This window comes from Felis catus, chromosome X, assembly GCF_018350175.1.
Source record: "Felis catus isolate Fca126 chromosome X, F.catus_Fca126_mat1.0, whole genome shotgun sequence".
Taxonomy (NCBI): domain Eukaryota; kingdom Metazoa; phylum Chordata; class Mammalia; order Carnivora; family Felidae; genus Felis; species Felis catus.
Genome location: NC_058386.1, coordinates 96,466,351 through 96,489,596, shown reverse-complemented (window position 1 = coordinate 96,489,596; position 23,246 = coordinate 96,466,351). Strand labels below are relative to the sequence as shown.

The following is a 23,246-nucleotide window of genomic DNA, read 5'->3' as shown; positions in this document are numbered from 1 at the left end:
GTGAGAAACCCTGCTCTAAACTAAACCAGGCCTACCACTAAACTAAACTGGTCTAATTTTTGATAACATAAGAATTAAGAGTAAAATAATTGGGATGCCAAAACAAGAAACATTCCCTTCTCTGCTCAAGGCTATTATTCTTACCCACCCCAGGGCCTGTCAAGAACAATCTACGCAGATTGGACACCTTTATGGCTATGGTAGAGTAGGCTCTGCTCAATGTCTACCAGTAGAAGAGCAGAACAAGTAAAAATACTTCATCTTGGTCTTATAATTCAGAATTTTATTTACATACATGCATATATATGTGTGCGTGTGTACATGTGTGTGTGTACATGTGTGTGCATGTGTTATCTTCATTTTACTATTTCTTTTGTAATTCTGCTACCCTCCTTCCAGGTAACATTACATAAGAGAGTCACATTTCCTAAGAAAATGTCAACACCACACCATCCTTCCCTAGCCCCTCTTAAAAATCCTTCAGATCTGTAGATTTTTAGAATTAGGGCTTTTTAGTTTCCAAAAATAGAAACCAAATAAAAGAATAGAAAAACTACTGGCTAGAGAGGAACCTTAATAAAAAGTACTACATAGATAACCATCACCACCCAATACCTCTCTCTTTCCATCCTGACACATTATAGTTAAAATAGAGGTGAGGGAAGGATTTTGCTCACAGTTGTGGACAGGAATAAAGCCATTCTTTTGTTGCACCCTTGGATGACAGGATGGGGGTGTTATTCTGAAAGAAGCCTCGAAAAGCTTGATGGTCAAGAAGGATAAGGTATCAACACAGATGAAATATTTTTAATTTGCCAAAGGTCTTAACCAAAGTCTTCTAAGGGTTCAAAATTATTACTGTCTCCTTATCATAAACCTGCCCAGGGAGGGAAATTATACTGAGGAAGAAAAAAAGTCCTCTCCTAATCTGGGAAAAAAGGGGAAGAAATGTGAATATAACCGAAACGTTGCATTAAAATGACAACGGGTGTTAAACATACAGAGATGAGGACGCGAATAGAAATGTTGATTCACACATCCACGTAGGGGAGGGCAAGTCAGGTCAGCTCAAGGCCTCCATTTAGTTCCATCTAGCTAGTGGACTGATACCACACAGGACTCCTCTTGTGCCTCTAGTTGCAAAGAGCAAAACGTAATTAAAGCCTTACTCATTTGGTGGCTCTATCCTACAAAAACATAAGATAGGTCAGCAATTCCATGATGAATTTTCCTCCTTTGGTTGAAATCGTACGAAATACTTCCTTTTCAGAGGAAAGATAGGGATTTTCTACACTGAAAATGAATAAGGATGGATCTCAAGATTAATAGTATTTCCAGGGGCGCTTGGGTGGCTCAGTCGGTTGAGCATCCGACTTCGGCTCAGGTCACGGTCTCATGGTTTGTGAGTCCAAGCCCCACACTGGGCTCTGTGCTGATGGCTCAGAGCCTGGAGCCTGCTTCAGTGTCTGTGTCTCCCTCTCTCTCTGCCCCTCCCCTGCTCCTGCTCTGTCTCTCAAAAATAAATAAATGTTAAAAAAAGAAATTTAAAAATAAATTAATTAAAAAAAAAGATTAACAATATTTCTAGGGAGCCTGGCTGGCTCAGTCGGTAGAGTAATGTGACTCTTGATCTCAGGGTGGTGAGTTCAAGCCCCACATTGGGCGTAGAGCTTACTAAAAAAATAAAAAACAAAACAAAAAAACACACAAACCCCTCCTGCAAACACACACACACTGTATTTCCAGACATTACACAGGAATTCAGTATATCTTATAATGAATTTTGGTCTTTGCCTCTTTCAACCTTTTCCTCTTTGTCTCTTCCCACCCTACCCCTCCCACTATTGTTGCCTATATGCTTCCCTCTTATTTATTCACCTGCTGTCTCCTCTTCCTCCGTCTCTAATCTCTCTCACCTTTAATAGGATACTTTAGTTCTTTATTTATGCCCTGCATGTCTTATTAAAGATTTGGGATGACTTTTCATTCTTATAGTTGGACCATAACACTTCCAGTTCTTCTAATACAGATTAACAAAATATTTCCTTTCTAAACAAAATGAAACACTAAATTAAGTTGTCCTTAACTATGTGGCTGTTAATAATTTTTTTTTTTCCTGTAGTCCAACTGTCCTCCAGAGAAGCCAGGTTCCCTCACCTTCCTTATAGTACAACAACAACAAAAAAATACATAAACAATTACTTACTCTTGGATGGAAAGCTATGGCAGTGACAAAATCTATATGTTGAAAACAGCAAAGGCATTCTCTTCTGGAAATGTGCCATAACCTGACTGTTTTATCCATCGAAGAAGAAAGCAGGAAGTAGTTCTATTGAGAAATTGACATTGATCATTTTATCACCCTATGAAAAAATACTACGTACACAATAATAAAAGCAAGCTTTTGGTTTTATGTATCTCAATAGTTTTGTTATTGCTATATCTAGCATCAGAAAGAACAAAAAGATTACCCATTTCATTTGGAAGATCCCATTTTTTCCCAGTTACATACCGTATTCTTTCGATTCTAAGACTTTTCTGTATTACCTGTTCTGAAATTAGAATCTTATGATCTAGGTCAAAAAAAACCTGCTAGGCACTAAGAGAGGACTAAGGTGTATCTTACTTATTATAGTCCGCATATACGGAAACTTAGCTATGAATACAAGGCATCTATTCATTTGATTGTCACTTCAGTTCAGTTACCCTGACATTGGCAACGCTGGCGAATTTTAACTCTCCAGAATTCCCTAATTGTCACTTAAAATGCCTTCAAAAAGATTACCCTACAATGCAGCATGCAAATGAAAAATTACTGTGCACCTGTCACACCACAGGCAAGAAAATGAGAGAAGAGAAATCGTCAAACGTCTCAGAATAGATCATAGAATTTTCAAAGGTAAAAGAGGGTAGTGTAATTGCTTTAGGCATTGTGATGGCCCCATCACCCAGGAACCAAACATTTATCTATCAAATGCTTCAGCTGGCAGAAATTCTTTAACTTTTCAACATAATCTATTTAAGGAGAGAACTATGAGTTATACTGAACGAGGAAGCCCAAATGAGACACTATTCTTTGGTATGCCTAAAGGTGCTAAACAAACCAAAGTAATGATGACATTTATTGAATACTTGCAATGTGCTAAAGACTGTTCTTAACACTATATTATGAGGTAGGTATATGATTATCCCCTTTTACAAATGAGAACACTGAGGCACAGATGCTAAATAATTTGTCGAAGACTACATAGCTCATTGGTGGCAAAACTGAGATTTAAACCTACGTAGTCTGCCCTTAGGTCCAGACTCTAACCACTACACTCTTCTGCAGAGTGCTTAAGTAGAACACATGTTTAAACAAAAAGCCACAAGATGCTTTGTCATCTACTAAAAGTAATAAGCAATCTTTAATCTCTGAATGTAAGAAGACTAAGTGCAAATACTGATTTAGATAGGTACTGCAATGATAAATAAATGCTATTTGGGGCTAGTTTTAAAAGTGTACACTTTGTGTGGTATGCCTGTTTTTAAATAGATCATGAAACGTACAATTAAAAAATTGAACTTTGAGGGGTGCCAGTTGGGTAAGCGTCTATTTTGGTTCAGGTCATGATCTCATGGTTCTTAAAAGTTCGAGTCCCGCATCAAGCTCCATGCTGACAGTGCAGAGCCTGCTTAGGATTCTCTCTCTCCCTCTCTCTCTCTGCCCCTCTGCTGTTCGTGCATGTTCTTTCTCTCTCTCAAAATAAATAAATAAACTTAAAAAAAAAGCCCTGGGGCACCTGGGTGGCTCAGTCGGTAAAGTGTCCGACTTCGGCTCGGTCATGATCTCACGGTTCTTGGGTTTGAGCCCTGCGTCGGGCTCTGTGCTGACAGCTCAGAGCCTGGAGCCTGCTTCAGATTGTGCCCCTCCCCTGCTCGTGCTCTGTCTCTCTCTCTCAAGAATAAATGAAATATTAAAAAAAAAATTCCCTAAATCTATGGTTTGCTCATTAAGTTGATTTTATTCGATTCTTGCAATAGTCCATTGCTTTAAGCATATGAAAGAAATATGAAAACATCCCTAAAAGTGAAGACACTAGAGACATGCTAAGACGTGTTTCACTATGCCAAGTTCTGTTCAGTAAATACTTACTAAGTGAAATTAAATAATTTTCTTGAATTTCATGATCTTCAGAAGTCAAAGAAATTAGATTCAAACCTAAGTTCTACCTATAACTAGTTTTGTGGTGTCAGATGGGTCAGAGACCCAGCCTCCTCAACTACAAAATGAAGTACCATAGGGGCACCTGGGTGGCTCAGTCAGTTAAGTGTCTGACTTCAGCTCAGGTCATGATCTCACAGTCCGTGAGTTCGAGCCCTGCATCGGGCTCTGTGCTGATAGCTCAGAGCTTGGAGCCTGCTTCGGATTCTGTGTCTCCCTCTTTCTGCCCCTCCCTCACTCACACTCTGTCTCTCTCTCTCTCTCTCTCTCTCTCTCTCAAAAATAAACGTGAAAAAAATTTTTTTAAGCAAAATGAAATACCATCTACCTCACAGGTTACTGTAAGAATTAACAAGGTAATTCTCATTACCTGGCACAAAGTAAGTCTTCAACACGTAGAAAACCCACTATAAATACTGATTACGCTAGATCCTGAAGAGAAACAACAGTAAAATAAAATCTGGTCCCTACTCTGGAATGTCTTACAATCCTGTTGTAAATAATACCTAGAAATGTGCATGAGTAAACAGGTAAAAAAGAAAGTTAAAGAGAAGAACATCCAGACAGACAGATGAAGGCCTTAAGAACAAAAAAGTTTCCTGGAGAAGAAATTCTGCCTTATGATCCCAGAGTGACTCCTGCTGAATTTCTAGCCTGCCAGACTGCCCTACAGATTTCAACTTGGCTACACCCAAAACTGAGCGATCCAATTCCCTAAAATAAATCTCCTTATGCATATATGTTCTCTTGGGTGTGTGACTCTGGAGAACCCTGACGGATAAGTGGTCAATGGAGATCTAATTTCTTCCAGTCAGCATTACACCCCATACAAAATATTGGGTTGCTTTAAGAAAATAAAAGGAGTGCAAGGTTCCCAATTATGTGCTTTGTACTTCTTATCCCAGATGAATATGATTATCAGATTAAGGATACTTTAGATTTCCATCTCTGACAACTCAGATTTCACACAGGGTTGGGGAGGAGTATAAAGACACAATCAGGGCTCAGTTTAAAACCAGACTACCAGGTGAGGTCTAAGCTTCTTCTGAGTTAGAGAAAGACATTATGACAGATGGTTTTTGAAAAGCATCCAGAACATGTAAACAAGTATGGCAGGAGTAGCAATTCAGAAATGGAGTGATTCAAAGCTGGAGCTCTGAGAAAGCCTGACTCGCCTAAGGAAACCAGCAGTAACTTTGTGGTACGTGAGGTTCTCCTGACACAGTGAAAATATATGGGCAACACTGGTATCTCTAATAGTATTCCGTTTACTCCGTTGACTTTTCTCAGTTTAAGGCTTTTCAATATTACTCCCTCCCCTAAATATATTTTAGATCCTGATTACTGACAAATTTTAATACGAAGGAAGGGTAAGGTATTATGCAAAAATTCAAAACACTGTTTCATGCTTTAAACATGTTCAATAAAATTTGAAGTATCTTTAAATTTTTGTAAAACTGCTCAGATATTTGTTCTGTGGCAAAATAGGCCCTCTACTTCTGAAATAATTTTGCTCTAAGGAAAAAAGAAAACATAAAACGATGCCTTATCAAAGATTCATATATTTGCAAACTTAATGATTTAACAAATATAGCAGATTAGCCAAAGCAGTCCTGATCAGATAAATCGGACTTCACCTTTGCAGCGAAAGTCGAAAGTCTTATCCATTTTGCAGAGAATACTTTGCAAAATTACTATGTAAAAGAAACAAAAAGTACAAGTATGTAGACAGATCCAGACAGGAACTGTTAAGTAATATAAACATTTTATTTGCCTAATGTGATGTTTCTTTCTTTCTTTCTTTTTTTTTTTTGATGTTTCTCCTCTTTTAATTGATAACTTCCAGGAAGTAAATACAATCACTCGACAGTGTGACAATCGTACAGATAAAACATTTGTTTTTCTCCTAAAGTCATAGTTACATAGAATTCATACACACTTCGACTAAGAATTTCTTACTTTGGACCATGAAAGATCAAGGAGATCAGCAGTGTGTCCTTTGTATTTGCAAAACGGCCGCTGCCGAAATGGTGCATTTTTATCATCAGGGTCTTCGTCGGCTCCACCGCACACCTATTTAGACACAAAGACAAATGTTAAAAGTGGAGAAACAAAGGCTTCGTACTCGTCCCACCCCATCCGTTCTCTCGGCATTCTGTATGCTGCCTGACTGAAATCTCGATCCACCGAAAACAAACTCCCCTTTACGATGAACCTCCTACTGATCGCTTATTCGCCTCCCTGTCCTAATGAAACAGGATCGTCCCTGAAGACACTGTGCTGTCACCATCTTTCCCTCCCTAACAGAGCCCCTGCCTTGTCCTTTTCTGAGCATCTGTTCCCTCAGGAGAGGTGGGAGCCAGCCCCAGGGTGTGAATCATGCCTGGTCTGAGCTAATCACGATGAGCTCATTCCCTTTCCCCGTGAAGACTGGTTTGGGCATGGGCATGTGCTACCATTTTTGTCAATTAGGCAGGAGGGCAAGTTTACTGAGGGGAGTGAGGGGGAAGAGAGGGGGACGTTTCTAGAAAGATGTCCTCACTCTTAAAAAGGGCCACACTAAAGGGACGCTCCTGCCTCTGAACACTGCTGTCCGTGTGACACCTGAGACTGTAGTTGCCATCTTACCACCGTGAGGGGAACAGACCCAAGAAAGGCAGACCAAGAGCAAAGCAGGAGGATGGTAGAACCCTGACGACATTACTGAGCTGTGCAATTAACCAACCCTGGAACCGCCTTACCTCCAGACTTGCTTCCTCATTGTTTAAGCCATTTTCAGTTGGATTTCTGTTATTTGAAGTCAAAAGCATCCTGACAGAGGTAGGTAGAAAATAATGCCATACATGTGTGCCACGCATTTAGTTTACAACATGCTTTTGTATTCATTACCTGAATGAATCTTAATGACTCTGTCAAGGAGGTATATTAACATTATGAAGATGAAGAAATTAAGAAAAAAACCTGAGGCTCAGAGAGGTCAGGATAACATATTAGAGGACACACAGCCACCTGTAAACAGCAGAACCAAAGCAGAAATACAACTATAAGTTCAGAGATCGCCCCTCAAATGTTGTCGAGGATGTAGCCTGAGCCAAAACATGGGGCTCTTAGCGATAAGCTGTGCGTATTTACGGAAGGGGGCGGGATGACGGGGACGGAGGAAGAGTGTGTGCAGACACGGCGTGGGATTAGAGCGGACGGGTACTCTGGGAACAGACTGTAAAGAGCCTCGGATTTGCGGCTTAAAAGTGCAAACATTCTAAGGCGATGGGGAGAGCCAGCACAGGTTTCTGAAAAGAAAAAAAATCACACGAGGTGACTGGCGCTTCAGAAAGAGGAAGCTGGGCAAGAAGGTAACAGACGGCATGGAGAAAGAGCGGAGGCAGGAAGGGCCGTCGGTAAAGTGTACCTAACACAATGAGGGCTTAAACTAGGACGGTGGCCATGAGAACAGATAAAAACTACGGCTACTGTGTGTCTAGAACTTTACGGTGTATAATAAAAACCTCCTCCTATCCTCTGTGCAGGCAGAGCAGCCGCAACCCATGCCCTGACCTTCCGCCAGGCACCCCCACTCCTGCAGGACTCCAGCCGCGCCCTCGAACTGTGCTGCCAGCCTAGCGAGCGCGCCTCGAATACACAACACCCAACAGGCCTGGCCCTCTTGCATAAAATTCAGCATTCTGCTTAAGAATCACTTCCATTTCAGGAACTTCTCGGCAGAATTCCTCTAGCAGTGATTCCAGATCTTATTTTTCTCCTCAAATGTCCCGTTTCTTCTCCTTATATTCTTTATGTCTTTCCAAATGACTTAAATAAATTCTTTGACTGTAAATACATGCCCAATAGAGACTGCTGAGAAAGCACGGGAAGTAGAGAAACTAAAATTAAAACGACAATCTGCTAACATTTTGATTGCCTTCATCTTTCCGTTGTAAAAAAACATTCACTGAAATCACTGTGCACAAGATTCACTGTCTTTTTATTATACCACGAGCATCCTAGGTATTTCACTCTCTGAAAACATTTACTAGCTGCATATGCATGTGCCATAATTTAATCACGCTCCGACTTGTTGGTCATTTAGACATCTCCGACTTTTTGCTAGCATAAACGGCAATTCAGTGAACATCCTGAAACATAAACCTTTACCCCGATTTTATTATTTATCTTAATACAAAAGGTATTATGGTCAAAAGGTTTAAACCTGAGACTTTAACAGCATCTTCTGTTATTTGTTTTAATAAAAGCAGGCCTATTTACTAAAGAAAATTTTAGAAATACAGAGAAGTATAAGGAATCAAATAAAAATGACCTAAAATCCTACCACCTAGAGATGACTACTAGTAATAATTTAGCATTTTTTCCCAAAGATTTTATTTTTAAGTAATCTCTACACCTAATGTGGGGCTTGAACTCACAACCCCCAGATCAAGAGTCATATGTTCTACCGACCAAGTCAGCCACGTACCCCTATCTGGTGATTTCTTTCTGATAGGTTTTTAAAGGTAGAATTATTAATGGTAGAATCACCAAGTAAAATGTATTTTATCTATATGTATATATCTCTATAGATATCTACACCTAGAGAGAGATTTAGACCCTCTAAATCACCACATATTTATATCTCCATATAAACATTTATAAAACTTTATTATGGCCATTTCAAACATACACTGAAACAGAATAATGTAATAAATGGTATAACAAACCCATACATACATCACCTGCTTTAATGATTATCAGTATCTTACTCATGTTGTTTTAGCACTCTCCCACTTTTAAGTTTTGTTTATTTTTGCTGGAACACTTAAAGCAAGACCTAAACACTGTTGTTACCAGTAAATGCTCATGGGCTTTATGTATTTCCAACTAATAAGCGCTCTTTTAAATATAACTACCATGCCATTATCACACCTAAAAAATATCATTCGTATCATCTAATGTCTAATCCATATTCAAATATCCTGGTTATCTAAAAATGTCATTTTAAAGCTGAACTGCTGTGAAAACTTGTAAGCCTTTTGATATTTATTACATTGACTATATACCAGGTAACTGTGTTAATTATCTGAGATAACAAAATAAGACACTTCTTACCTTCTTATAATCTAGTCTCAGTATTTAAAAGCCAGAAGGAACCTTTTACAATATATCAGATTATGTCATATTCTCTGTTCAAAGACCCTTCACTGGCTTCCATCTTTCTCAGAGTAAAAGGCACAGTCTTTGCATTGGCTTGCAAATCGACTGCCCCTCCACACCTCTTGTGACTTCATTTTTTCTTTTCTTTTAATTAAAAAATACATTTTTTAATGTCTATTTTTGAGAGAGATAGAGAGACAGAGTGTGAGCTCGGGAGGGTCAGAGAGAGAGGGAGACACAGAATCCAAAGCAGACTCCAGGCTCTGAGCTGTCAGCACAGAGGGCGATGCGGGGCTCGAACTCACCAAGCTTGAGATCATGACCTGAGCTGAAGTCAGCCGCTCAACCAACTGAGCCACCCAGGCATCCCTGTGACTTCATTTTCTACTACCTTCCCCCCTCGCTCACTAGCTCTGTCTACTCAGGCCTCAATGCTCTTGATGGTTTTTTTTGGGTTTTTTTGGCTTTTTAAGTTTTTATTTTAATTCCAGTTAGTTAACATACCGTGTTATATTAGTTTCAGGTGTACAATAATTCAACAGTTCCATACATCACTTGGTGCTCATCGCAACAAGTGCACTCCTTTATCCCCATCACCTATTTCACCCATCCCCCATCCCCCCAACAATGCTGTTTCTGGAACACACCAGAACTCATTTGCCATTCCCTCTACCTGGAATGCAAGACAGCCACATGATCACCCCCTCACTTCTTTCAGATTCTGCTCAAATGACCACCTCTGGGTGAAGCTTTGCTCACCCACCTTATTTATTCCCTGTTACCTCACTTTATCTGCTTTATTTTCATCTATGAAACTTACCACTTTCTAATAATCACAAAACTATGTATTTTGTTTCTCTGTCTCCCACCACTAAAATTTAAGCTTCACAAAAGATATTTTTGTCTCTTTTGCTCACTACTATATATCCTCGATTTCCTACAACACTGATTAATACATAGTAAGCCCTCAATAAATATTTATGGACTAAATGAAGACACAGTGCTAGACCTTACAATGACAATTAGTGGAGCATAATGGTTAACAGCATAAGTTTTTCCCAAGACAGGTCAGAGATGGGTTTTAATTCTGATGCGATATACCAACTGTGTGAAACCGGTGAGTTGCTTAACATCTCTCAGCCTTCCTCATCTGTAAAACAGGACTCTTAACAGTACCTCACAACAGTACCAGGGCTATTGTGAGGTTAAACGAGATAAGATATCAACTGCACTTAGCAAAGTACATGGCACAGAATAAGGGCTCATAAAATGTTAGCTGTTGTTACATAAATTGATGTATTATATAGTGAGTGCCTTTAAAAGAAATATGAGCAAAGTATCATGAGGACAGTGAGGGAGTATATGAATAATTATGCACTGGGCAAAGCAAGAAATGCTCAAGCGAGGAGACTTGACTCTTAAACGAATTGGCCAGGCAAAGGCGAATAGTAAATATATGCTATCAACAAAGGGTTTGACATTTTTGTTGGGGCAACAATGCACAACCGAGTGAGTTCAGAACATAAGGTTTGCAAGAGGGAAGGGTGAAAAATAACAATGACAGCTGAGGTCAGGCTGATCTCTGAAAGACTGAGCCAAGCTAAGGAATTTGGACTTAAATCTGTAGGAAAAAAAGAACTAAAAGCAGTACTTAAACAGGAAAGGAACATGATCAGATGTGTTTTATAGGAAAGTAATTCTGTTAGCAATAAGGATGAAAGACTAGAATCTGGGAGAATAACTATCATGGTCCAAGTAAGAGATAAAGGCCCAGATTATAAGAGTGGAAATGAAAGGAATGGCCAGATTCCAAAGACATTTCTGAGATCAAGTGGGCGGGATTTGATGAATGAGCAAACGTTGAAGGGAGAGAAGACTAAACAGTGAACACAGTTTCTAACTCGGGGAAGATACGGGTGTTAATTAACTGACATCAAGTACACTATCAAAGGAGGGGCTATCTAGGGAAAATGATACTTAATTCTGCTTTGGACATATATTATCACCATTGATACCGGTTTTTTGCCACACAGAGCTCCTTGACAGGAACTGTCCATGGCTCCTTTATATTTTCAGTGCCTAACACACTGTAGAAATGTAATAATTGTTGTTGACTGAACCAAAGCTAAACCAATGCATATTTTTAATAAAATGCTATACATGTACAATTTCACAAAAATTACCTCTCACCCCCCCTTAATCCAAGTTTTATGTCCAAATAATCTTGAAGGAGATCAGATTGTGTGACCTCAAATATTCCCTTTGCATAAAGATTATTTTGAGCTGAAGGCAACTGAAAAGAAACAGACACAAGAAAAGGTATCTGCTCTCCCCGCTTCCACCTGAAGGCAGAGCATGAAATTCTCTTTGTGAAGGTATCTCCCCTTCACCTCTTCTTTGCCAGGAATGGGAGAATAAAGCTTACCTCTGGAGACAGTACTAAATAATCTTCATCTTCCATTAGTTTCCCCCAAGATTTTTACCTGGTCACAATTTACTATACCTAAAGCCCAACCCCTCACCTCCTCTGTGTTGTCACTTCTCCACAAACTTACTGCTTTTGTCAAAATGATGTATGAGCCCCTGGGTCTAATTGCTTCTTTAGGTATTCACTATTCTTCTATGAGGGCCTCCATATGCATGTATAATAAACTGTTTCTCCCATGAATCTGTCTTTTGTCAGGTTATTCACGGATCCTAGCTGCAAAATCCTGGCTGCAGAACCTCAGAGAGTAGAGCGAATTTTTTCCTCCCCTACAATCTCTGAAAAATTCAAAGCAGCAGTTAAATGCTAGAACACCCATACTAATGTTCCACTAATCAAGCACACCAAACATAGATTTAACCCAAGAAAAGCACCAATTTCTAGGTAAACTGCATAGTTACAACACCTAGTGTCAAGGAGAAATTGTACAAAATCTCTAGCATAATGGAGCAAATGAGGCATGCCTTCTTCCTTTCTTCCTTACTTCAACTGAGCTACTTTTGAAAATCAACAGGAATGGAGAGCATAAGAGGCAGAATTCTAGGCATGGCATGACCAATGAGCAGGTCCGTGATCTTGGGTGTGCTGGTCTGTATGCCCAACTGTACAATAGGTACTTTTAGGTATTCTATTTTACATGAATGCTAACGAAAATGAGGATGCGGGTGGAAAAATAAATATATCACTATCATGAGAAAAGAGGAAAGAACACACACATCAGGAAAATAAATAAATGAATAAGCTACTCCGTGTATACTGCCCCTCACTGCAGCTAACGCTAGGTTCAAAGATAATAGCAGATACCACACTCCAAAGGCATATGAAGTAGAGGATCCTTCTAACGGTCTCCAAATAGAATGACCAAAGGGAAGGAGCACCAATCTTTTCCTGAAGACAACAGATACAAATGCTACTCCACCACCACAGGAAAAAAGCACAGTACTCCAGGGGTCACTACTTTGGTGTCCAAGAAATACTACACTCCTTATTTAAAAGGACTGTTTTCAAACAAGATTGGGAGTTACTTAGGTCTTTTGGGGGATGGGGTGCGGTGGATGGACATAGTTAAGGAAGTCTGTCAGTAGGGTTGTTGAAAGAAGCATAACACAAGATGGTGCAAATAGTTCCCGTTTTCAGTGGTCGTCGATGTCTGGAAACCTTATGGGGAATTAAACTAATAAAAGCAAACCCTTTTCCCTAAAGCAAAGTGGTTAAAATTTGTACCGCTACATTAGTCAGGGAAAGCTTCATGAAGGAAGTAGGCCTTGAAGACTGGGCAAGCTTTGAATAGAAAGAAGGGAGCACCGCAGGCATCCAGATAAAGGAGGACAGGAACGAAGCACAGAAGCAGGAATCCAACACCGATTCGGGCCCACCACAGTAAGGCACCAGGTCAGGTTCCAAGGACACTAAAATCTGGGAAGTACACTTTTTTGCCTTAAATCAGCCTAGAGTCTAACCAGTGAGACAAACTGGTAAGTAATAACAGTGTCAAAGGACCTGTAATGTTCTGTCAGAACACAAATCAGGGACAATTTTGCCTGCTTGATTCAAGGAAGATAATAAGAGAAGAAGATAAGAGATTTGAACTGAATCCTTGTGTGTGTGTGTGTGTGTGTGTGTGTGTGTGTTTGAACTGAATCCCGAAGGATGAGCCGGGCTCAGCCCCGTGAGGAAAGGGGGCAGGGAGGGTGCTGCCGGCAAAGCAGACCCCAAAGACGAAGGCACGGGAGTGACAGATACCATAGGGTAAGGACAGACCTACGTTCGGTATGGCAAGTAGGATACAAAGGCACCAGGGAATTAGAGCGGAGTTAAAAAGGTAAGATGAGGCAAGATCAGGAAGGACCTTATCCTGCAGGTGACAAGGAGCCACTGGAAGATTTTAAACCACAAAATGGCATCAGATCTATTATTTTGACAAAAAACTGGGGACAGCAGGGAAAATGAACTGGGTACAGACCAGAAAAGCAATTAGGAGGCTACAGCAAACATTTAAATGGGTATTCAGGACCTAGATAACGTGAGTGACAACGGGGAACGAGGGGACGGATTCCATGAGCATTTGTAGGTAGAGGAAGAGTGGATAGAAATTTATAACTAATTTCATATGTGGGTAAGGAAAAAAATAAGTAATGGAGTATTTTCTGACTGAGTTAGAAAAGGAACTTATGGATGGTAATGCCATTAAAGAAGGCTCACAAAGGGCACCTGCGTGGCTCAGTTGGTTAACTGTCTGATTTTGACTCAGGTCATGATCTCACAGTTCATGGGTTCGAGCCCCATGTTGGGCTCAGTGCTGACAGTGCAGAGCCTGCTTGGGATTCTTTCTCTCTGTCCCTCCCCTGCTTGCTCTCTCTCTCTCAAAAATAAATAAATAAACTTAAAAAGAAAAAAAAAGGATGAAAAACTGAAAAAAAAAAAAAAAGGCGGCTCAAAAGAGAGAGGCAGGGTTGTGGGTAGGTAATACAAATATTTCCATAAGTGACCATTCAACACCTAGCCAGTTATCCAATCCAGACAGCTGACACTCATCCTCGGCTACCATCTGCCTCCCCATCTAGTCGGTCACCTAGTGCCAGAGGTCCGACTTCTTTCACATCTCTCAAATTCAGCTCATCTTTACGGTTTCTAGACCCACTGCTTCATAACCGAAGTACTGTTTCTCTCCTGGGTTGGTAACCTCTTAGGTGGTCTCCCCGTCTCTAGTCTGGAGCCCCGATCTAATCAATCCTTTCCAGCGCTACCAGAATGCTCTTTCTGAAACAAAAATCTGAACATTAAAAAAAAAATTTTCAGCGTTTATTTTTGAGAGACAGAGAGCGAGCGAGCGAGCACGGGGGAGGGGCAGAGAGAGGGGAGACACGGAATGTGAAGCAGGCTCCAGGTTCTGAGCTGTCAGCACAGAGCCCGATGTGGGGCTTGAACTCATGAGTTGTGAGATTTTGACCTGAGCCGAAGTCAGATGCTTAAGTGACCGAGCCACCCAGGTGCCGCAAAAATCTGAACATTTTAATTAAGCTCCTGATCGAAATCCTTCCAACCCCTGTTCCCCCAGCAGCCTGCAGGACAAAGTCCAAATGTCTTAACACACAAAAGGTCATGTAAAATCCTAACCCTGCCCGCCTCTCCTCCAACTCTCACACAGGCCCACTCTGCTGTAGCCGCTTGGAATTGTGGTAGCACCGTTCACGTGCCGTGCTGTTGTGGCCTCCAGGCCTTGGCACTCGCTATTCGCTCTGATGAACCCCTTCCTTCCTTCTCTCACACAGTTAACTCCTGGCTCACTCACAAAGCCTCCAGAAAGCTTTTCCTCACGCGCTGATTCTTAAGGATACCTCCTATACTTGTGTGGTACCCTCTGAAGAGTATTCCCATCCAATACTAGAACCGTGGGTATATACTATTTCACTAGTCGGCATAGCCCTTGAGGCCAAAGACTAGGTCTCACTGGATTTGCAGAATCTAGCAGTATCTGGCACACGTAACAAGCAGTCAAAGAACATTTGTTGAGGGACTTCAGTTTGAGACCTATTCATTGATGTGTGTGGTGAATATGCTGATGGAGAGATTCTCTATATATTGTGGGTTTTTTTTAATCTTTATTTTTGAGAGAGAGAGAGACAAGAGTGCGAGCAGGGGAGGAACAGAGAGAGAGGGAGACACAGAATCCCAAGCAGGCTCCAGGCTCTGAGCTGTCAGCACAGAGCCTGATGCAGGGCTTGAACTCACAACGTGAGATCATGACCTGAGCCGAAGTCGGACGCTTAACCGACTGAGCCACCCAGGCGCCCCAAGATTCTCTATATATTGTTATGTGAAAAGGGCAGCGTGCCCAATAAGATCTCATCCTTGTTTAAAAACCATACAGCTATGAAAAGGAAACAGGAATTATGAAGGTAAAGCCAGTTCAGGACTGGAGGCAATGAATGAATATGTCAAATGAGGATGGCCAAGGACACAACCCTGAGAAACAGCAACATTTAAGTGGGAGGAAGAGGAAGAGACAGCATGCATATAGGAAGAGAACGAGGGAAAACAGAACCATAGAAAGCTGAGAAGAGTAAGTTTAGAGTGGGGAATAGTGTCAAACACTACAGAGCCAATGAGACCCCAGGAAAATACTGCTGAGCAGGTGGACATTTTAGGTTCTTTGTATCATTCCTGTGTAGATCAATACACACAAAGCACAGGGAAGAGCTCAGAATAATAATCCTTCCATTCTGCTTTTTAGGTTTAAAATTGGTTATATTTGATCTTCCAGCTCTGAGACCAAATGAAAATCAAGATATTTTAAGGTACCTGAAAGTGTGATAAAGCATTTATTAAACCAAAAAGGTAGAAAAATCTAAATAGTTTAGTATCTTTTTTTCTTTCCTTAATCACCCCTTACTCAGTATCCATTATTTTTTTAAATTCTAACATGGATTTGAGGGGAGGGGATTTTGTTTTATTTAAGTTAACATTGGTAGTTTGGTAGCTTGAGTAGTATCATTCACTGTATGACAACTTTTAAATATCACAAATTTTCATTTACTAATTCTAACAGAAAAAACTTTTGTTTCTAACATATCTTAATTTTAAATTAAGTGCTTTCATAAACTACAATTTCTAATAGACGATAAGGTACTTCATGGGAAACAAATCAAATTATATTAGTAACTATTAAATAAAGAACATACCCCTGTATCTGTATCAGACTTTGATGAATTCAGACTTTCCTGAGAAGGTGATGGAGACACACGTCCTAAAAACAACATAATTATAAAAAGGCATATGTATACACACACACACACACACACACACACACACACACACAAACACACACACACACAAAACATCAATCAGAAATAATGACATAGTAACACCTAATTAATAGTTGTAGAATGTAACATTCTGAAAAAACACATTTTTTAAAAATAGGCTCCATGCCTAATGTGGGGCTCGAACTCTCGACCCTGAGATCAAGAGTTGCAGGCTCTACTGACTGAGCCAGCCAGGTGCTCTGAGAAAATACATTTTCCAAATAAATGAAGCGTTGACTCGTTAGACACCAAAATATTGTTTTTATCACTTTTAATCAAAAAATCTTTATAAGCCATAGTCCCAATTTAATAAAATACTGTTAAATCCTCATTATTCGTAGTGAATACAAAGATGAACAATAAAGGGGCACAAAGGGTCTAGGTTAGTAGAAGTCTCGAGGGCCACTTAGTCTTTCTGTTCCAGGCAGGGCAATAAAAGAAATGTATCGTAAACATAGTTCAACTTTTTGCCAACCCGTTATCATCTTCAATTATGTATCATAACATAATGCAAGCAATACCCACAGGGCTACTAAAGTGTACAGGGCCTCGTTTGCCAGTTTAGTGGATCTCCCTGGGTTTCTATGTTCCTCAAATTGGTGCTTCAAATATACTCCATACTCCAGCCCATGGCCACTGATTCTCCTTTCTCCCATCTCTTAATTTCTTGTTTCAGCCTTAGTTGACTGGGGAAGGGACAGGTTTGTGGAGAAGACGTATTGGAGTTATGTAATTATGAGAAAAGAATCCCATAAACATAAAGCTTCTATTTACATCGATTCTACATACGTTCCTGGTAAGTTACCAATATACAGAAAGATTTCACAGTTGTAATCATTGTGTACATACATCACTCTCTGAGGTTTTTCTTTTCCATTTAACCTTTTTTCATATACCCTTCGATGTACGACAAATCACATTTGCTTTTCATGGCTATGTCTCCTTTATTATTGGATGGATATTATTATTCTCATTCTTTTTCTAGACTTATCAGGTCTTTCATTTTAATCCAGGATAGAACTAAAGGTTGCCAGGGGACACCAAGTAACCTTGTTCCCAATGGTTGATGAAATAAACCCTGCGCTACACCTCAAAAGGGATCAAGTCAAAAACTTTGTGGTAGCGTTTTTCAGGGGATTTAGATGATTTTTCGGTGTTGACTTCCGTCTGCTTTTGGGTTTGTGGCTATTATGAAAAGTAGTGATTGCTGCAAATGGTTGCCAGATAGAAGAGCATTATACCTAAAATGTCAAAATATCAGATGTCTCTAGAGTTTTAAAGCCCACAAATAAGTGAAAAATACCTTCAGTATTGTATTTCATTCGCATATTGTTGAAATAGTCAAAAGCATTTTTTAAGGCCCATATTCTCACTACATTGTCTTGTCCAGCTGAGGCAAGTAATCGGCCACAGTGAGAAAATTTCATGGTCCAAACGGCTCCCTATGAAAAGAAAGGAAGGCTCAAAGTTATTACTTTAAAAGTTGAAACGTTATTTTCTTTCAGATTTTATTATTTTTTTTAAGTTTATTTATTTTGGGGGGGGCAGAGAGAAGAGGGAGACAGAGAATCCCAAGCAGGCTCCACATAGTCAGCACACAGGCAGATGTGGGGCTCAATCCCACGACCTGATCATGGGTCTCACTCATTCATGGAGTGAGATCACGACCTGAGCCAAAACGAAGAGCTGGACACTTAACCGACTGAGACACCCAGGCACCCCTCAGGTTTTATTTTTAAGTAATCTCTACACCCAACATAGGGCTTGAACTTACAAACCTGAGATCAAGTTGCATGCTCTACTGACTGAGCCATCCACATGCCCCTAAGAGCTGAACCATTATTTTTAAGCCAAAGTAAGGAATTATGCTAAATTATACATACTAAGGTAAGGCTCACATTACTAACACCACTTAAGGCCAATAGTCCAATGATGCTACAACAGCACAAAGAGGAACTTTTAGGAGAAAGGTGGGATAAAATAGTAATTTACCATAACCTAGACTAACAACTTCAAAGCCCCAAGCCATATCCACATATTAATGGAAATGGAGTTGTGAGGTGCCCACGAATCACTGTAAAAACAAATCCTGGGACGCCTGGGTAGCTCAGTCGGTTAAGCGTCTGACTCTTGATTTTGGCTCAGGTCATGATCTCATGGTTCATAAGATCGAGCCCCATGTTGGGCTCTGGGCTCTCAGCGTGGACCCCATGTGGGATATTCTTTCTCTCTCGAAATAAATAAATAAACATTAAGAAAAACCCACAGGTCTTAGTCTGGGATCTCAGTCTCCTAGCTGAACATAAGGGGGAAGTGGGATCGGACGAGGCAGAGCCCTCAGGCTAGCACTAGCACTCCTGCTCAAGGCTGAGGGAAATGTAAGGGCCACCTTAGCAGGGACCCTCATGGCACTGGGCATTTATAAGCATTGGAATGCTGTGGTCTCATTCCTGTTTTTTTCCCCCCAGAAACAAGGTTTCAGAGTATATGGCTAGAATTCCCTGATACTGCTAACAATAGGGGAGTGTGGGTGTGTGTGTATGTGTGTGTTGGGGGGTGGTTAGCGAATATAAACCCTTAAATTGGAAAAGCCAAACGCTATTACAAGAAATACTGTCATGTCTACTGTTACAACACATACCTATGCAGAACAAAAAGATTATCTAAGTTATGGGGTGCCTGGCTGACTCAGTTGGGAGAGCATGCGACTCTTGGTCTCAGGATCGTGAGTTACAGCCCCGTGTTGGGTATAAAGATCACTTAATAATAAACTTAAAAAAAAAAAAAAGATACTCCTCCCTTAAAAAAAAAAAAAGATTTTCCAAGTTAGAGGCAACAGCTCATTTACTGGAATAACACTGATTTCCACAAAATTCAAGTATATTAAAAAATTTGTAAAAAAAAAAAATTTGTTACTTGGAACCTACTACAATGAGATTTTACTTAAAACTGGAAGTAATGAAAGTGAATTAAAACAGTACAAAAAAATTCATCAGTTCCTTAAGGACATGACTATAATCAAGTCAAACATTTCATATGTAGATTATAAGCACCAAAGTTTAAATTCCAATCTGGCTGCCATCTGATGGTTTATGGTTGCTTCCTTCCAATTAAGCCAAATTTTAGATTTAAAATCTAAATAGATACATAGATTCCCTGATCAAGGAGCCATAGCATCATCTGTCCAATTCTGAGTTCAGTACCACCTTCCCTGTGTTCCTAGCATTTTTAAGGGGTAACTGCAATATCATCGGTACATTTTAACTCTGATAGAAAACTTGTACCTCTCTCTCCTGGTTTTAGCCGCCATCTTACAAAATACATTGAACTACTGAAATATTTGTTAATTATTTAAAATATACCCAGGGAACATTTTAAATGTCTTCCAAAGTGTGATAGACCACCTTGTAAATTTAACTCTTTCAAATTTGGTACCTTTACATAGCTTTCTTAAAGATACGAGCTTAGAGTTGACTTATTCAATAACGTTCACTTCTTGAACAGTAATTCGGAGAGAGACTCTGAAGTCATCAAATCATGTTAATATCAATTTATTCTTCTTGAGTCAGTTTAGAAAAATTACATATATAACAAGAGATTGCCTTTATAGAAGCCAAAGTACTCCTCTCAATGAAAACAGAATCGTGAAAAATATAAATGTTTCTTACCATATGCTCACCACTAAGATCTTGCACCACTTTGATCTGATCAAAATCATAAGGTCCTTTGAAACCATGCGCTGCTTTGAATTTGACTGGTCTCGTGTATGGCATTCCTTCATCATCACTCGATGAAGGATCATCTTGATCAGTATGAAACACTGAATAGAAAAGCAATATAGAAATCATCACTAGCTAACATAGATATATAGCTACTATCATATTTTCATATCCATTGTTTACTAAGAAAATTCGTTAAATGGGAAAGCAAAATCTATTACTAAATAGCATATTAGTTAAGAGCATGGAATCTGGTGCCAGATTGTCTAGGTCCAAATCCAGCTTTGTCATTTGTCATCTGTATGACCACAGCTATAGCACTGGATCTTTTTGTGCCTCGGTTTTCTCATCTATAAAAGGGGGTAATAACAGTACTTACCTCTTAGGGCTTTTATGAAGATTAAATGAGTTAATATAGGTGAAAATGCTTAGAACACTGGCACAAAATAACTACTTATGTTAGTGCTTATTAAATAAAGCAAATGAGTACAACAAAGGCACAGGAAGTTAAGATCTGTGCAATTCAGAAAATTTACCTAATTTTGAAAATGTTTACAAAAACTAAATAGCCTTGGGGCACCTGGGTAGCTCAGTCAGTTGAGCATCTGACTTCAGCTCAGGTAATTATCTCGCGGTTCATGAGTTCGAGCCCCGCATCGGGCTCTGTGATGCTAGCTCAGAGCCTGGAGCCTGCTTTGGATTCTGTGTCTCCCTCTCTCTGCCCCACCCCCGCTCATGCCTCTGTCTCTCTTTCACTCTGTCTCAAAAGTAAATAAACATTAAAAAAAAAATTAAATAGCCTCACATAACTAGTTTACAACTGATTATTACAACTCTTCCAGGTTGCCACAAAGTATGTACAAATTCATGTTTAAGATGCACAAATTTCTTTTTCTTCCTGTTCATAAAATTAAGTGATAGATATCTAGAGTAACATGACTTACTGAAATGCTAAGGTGTTAGCTATAAAGGCTTATTACTTTCAACAAAATAGAATGTTTCTTATAAACTATAGGCTAAATTTGGACAATTACAAATCATTTAAATATTCAGTTGCAATGTTCTATTTCACTTACCTTCGTCTCTAACGCTTTTAACTTTATTTACAGCACGTTCACCATATTCCTCTGCAAGGTGCTTTGCTCTCTTTACTGATTTTCCTAAGAACTTCTTTAGTTGAGTCCTTACCAAAATTACAAAAACAACAAAATTATTTCTTATTAACTAACTGTAAAAATTCAACAATTCACAGATAATCTCATTAGCTGTGACAAGTATATATTTTGATATAACTTCTTTTTAACGTAAATAGTAGGCCTTTGAGTTCCTCTATCCCTTGTCTATGGAATAAATATATAGAAGCCAATATGACTACAAAGAAAATACAGACACTTCTTCCCAACGTACAATATCACACTCTAAGAGCACTGGCTTTTCAATGGTGAATAATGAATTGGTGGGGATAGAGTGGGAGGAGAGTGTTTCAAGTGCATGAACTTGAGATCCATCTGTAGATCATCTGATTTAGAGGGTCTGGGGTGAGGCCATGAATCTGCAATGAGAATTGCTTTGAGAAGACAGCTTTAAAGCGTAATCCTTAAAAACACATTTTATCAATAAAAATAAGCTATAAAGAGGTATTTATTTACAGAATAGGATGTTTGGTACCCTCTGATGGCCCTTCATCTCTTCTCTTTCAGTTTGGGTGTTTGAAAGCAATACAGTCAGGCTGAGCTTTCCCAGGAGGTATTCCCAAACACAATGTAATGCAAGTATGCATCTCACACTTCCATAAATAGGACTTATTTATTGCTTTTTAAATAATCTTGGTCTCAAATTTCATACATTAAGATTATAAAAAACAAAGCACAGTACATAAATGATATCTAAAACCAAAGCAAAATTTACAGGAGTAAATTTTTACCAATTCATGGGAGCTCATGATATTAAGGACAGTATCTGAAAGACTTGCTAAGCTACATATACAAAGATGTTCACTACAGCATTATTAACAAAGTGTAGAAAGTAGAGATTTCTCACAAAAGCCCTCCTTGACTCTTTAGAGCAGGTTTTCCTGTTTTATACTCCCAGAGTACCCCATACATTTCTTTTACTGCAATTACTACAAATGTAGTTAGATTTATCTGTGTAATTATATTTAGTATCTATTTCTCTTATTTAACTGGAAGCTCTATGAGGGCAGAGACTAAGATTGTCTTCTTAACGATGGTGTCTGCAGCACTGAACCCCCATATCTGGCTGATAAAAAGAATACAATAAATTTACTATTGGTACTGATATGAAGATATGTCCATTACATATTAGAGATTTTAAAAAAGCAAGCCAACAGGGTGCTTGGCTGGCTCAGTCAGTAGCGCATCTCAGGGTCGTGAGTTCAACCCCACATTGGGCATGAAGCCTACTTAAAAAAAGGGGGGGGGGCAAAAGAAGCAAGCCGACAAACCATATGCACAGTATTATTTCCACTTTTGTGAGGGAAAACATTCTATGGAGAATACACCTAATTATTAACACAGATTATTTCTGGGGGTAAAAGTATGAAAGGCTTGCATTTTCCATTTTCCTCTATTTATTTTTTGAAATGTTTATTTATTTTGAGAGAGAGAGCATAAGCAGGGAAGGGGCAGAGAGAAAGAGAGGAAGAGAGAGAATCCTAAGCAGGCTCCACACTGCCAGCACAGAGCCTGATGCGGGGCTCAATCTCACTAACTATGAGATCGTGACCTGAGCCAAAATCAGGCATTTAACAGACTGAGCCACCCAGGTGCTCCTTGCAATCAAAATATGACCTGACATTCTTTTTTTTTTTTTTTTAATGTTTATTTTTGAGAGAGAGAGAGAGAGAGGCAGAGCATGAGCAGGGGAGG

The 23,246-nt window shown here is 39.5% G+C and overlaps 1 protein-coding gene across 4 annotated transcripts in view; it reads right to left on the bottom strand.

Annotated features, from left to right (window-relative positions):
* The window catches only part of WDR44 (WD repeat domain 44), an 80,188-nt gene that overhangs the window by 9,097 nt on the left and 47,845 nt on the right, over window positions 1–23,246 (bottom strand). For all 4 annotated transcript variants that reach the window (XM_011279445.4, XM_045050328.1, XM_011279447.4 and 1 more), the window contains 6 exons: window positions 21,435–21,541; window positions 20,308–20,459; window positions 17,943–18,081; window positions 16,517–16,581; window positions 6,164–6,277; window positions 2,207–2,329 (listed from right to left, as the gene is read on the bottom strand). In XM_011279445.4, coding sequence (XP_011277747.2) covers window positions 2,207–2,329; window positions 6,164–6,277; window positions 16,517–16,581; window positions 17,943–18,081; window positions 20,308–20,459; window positions 21,435–21,541 — 700 coding nt within the window. The remainder of the gene's footprint in view (window positions 1–2,206; window positions 2,330–6,163; window positions 6,278–16,516; window positions 16,582–17,942; window positions 18,082–20,307; window positions 20,460–21,434; window positions 21,542–23,246) is intronic.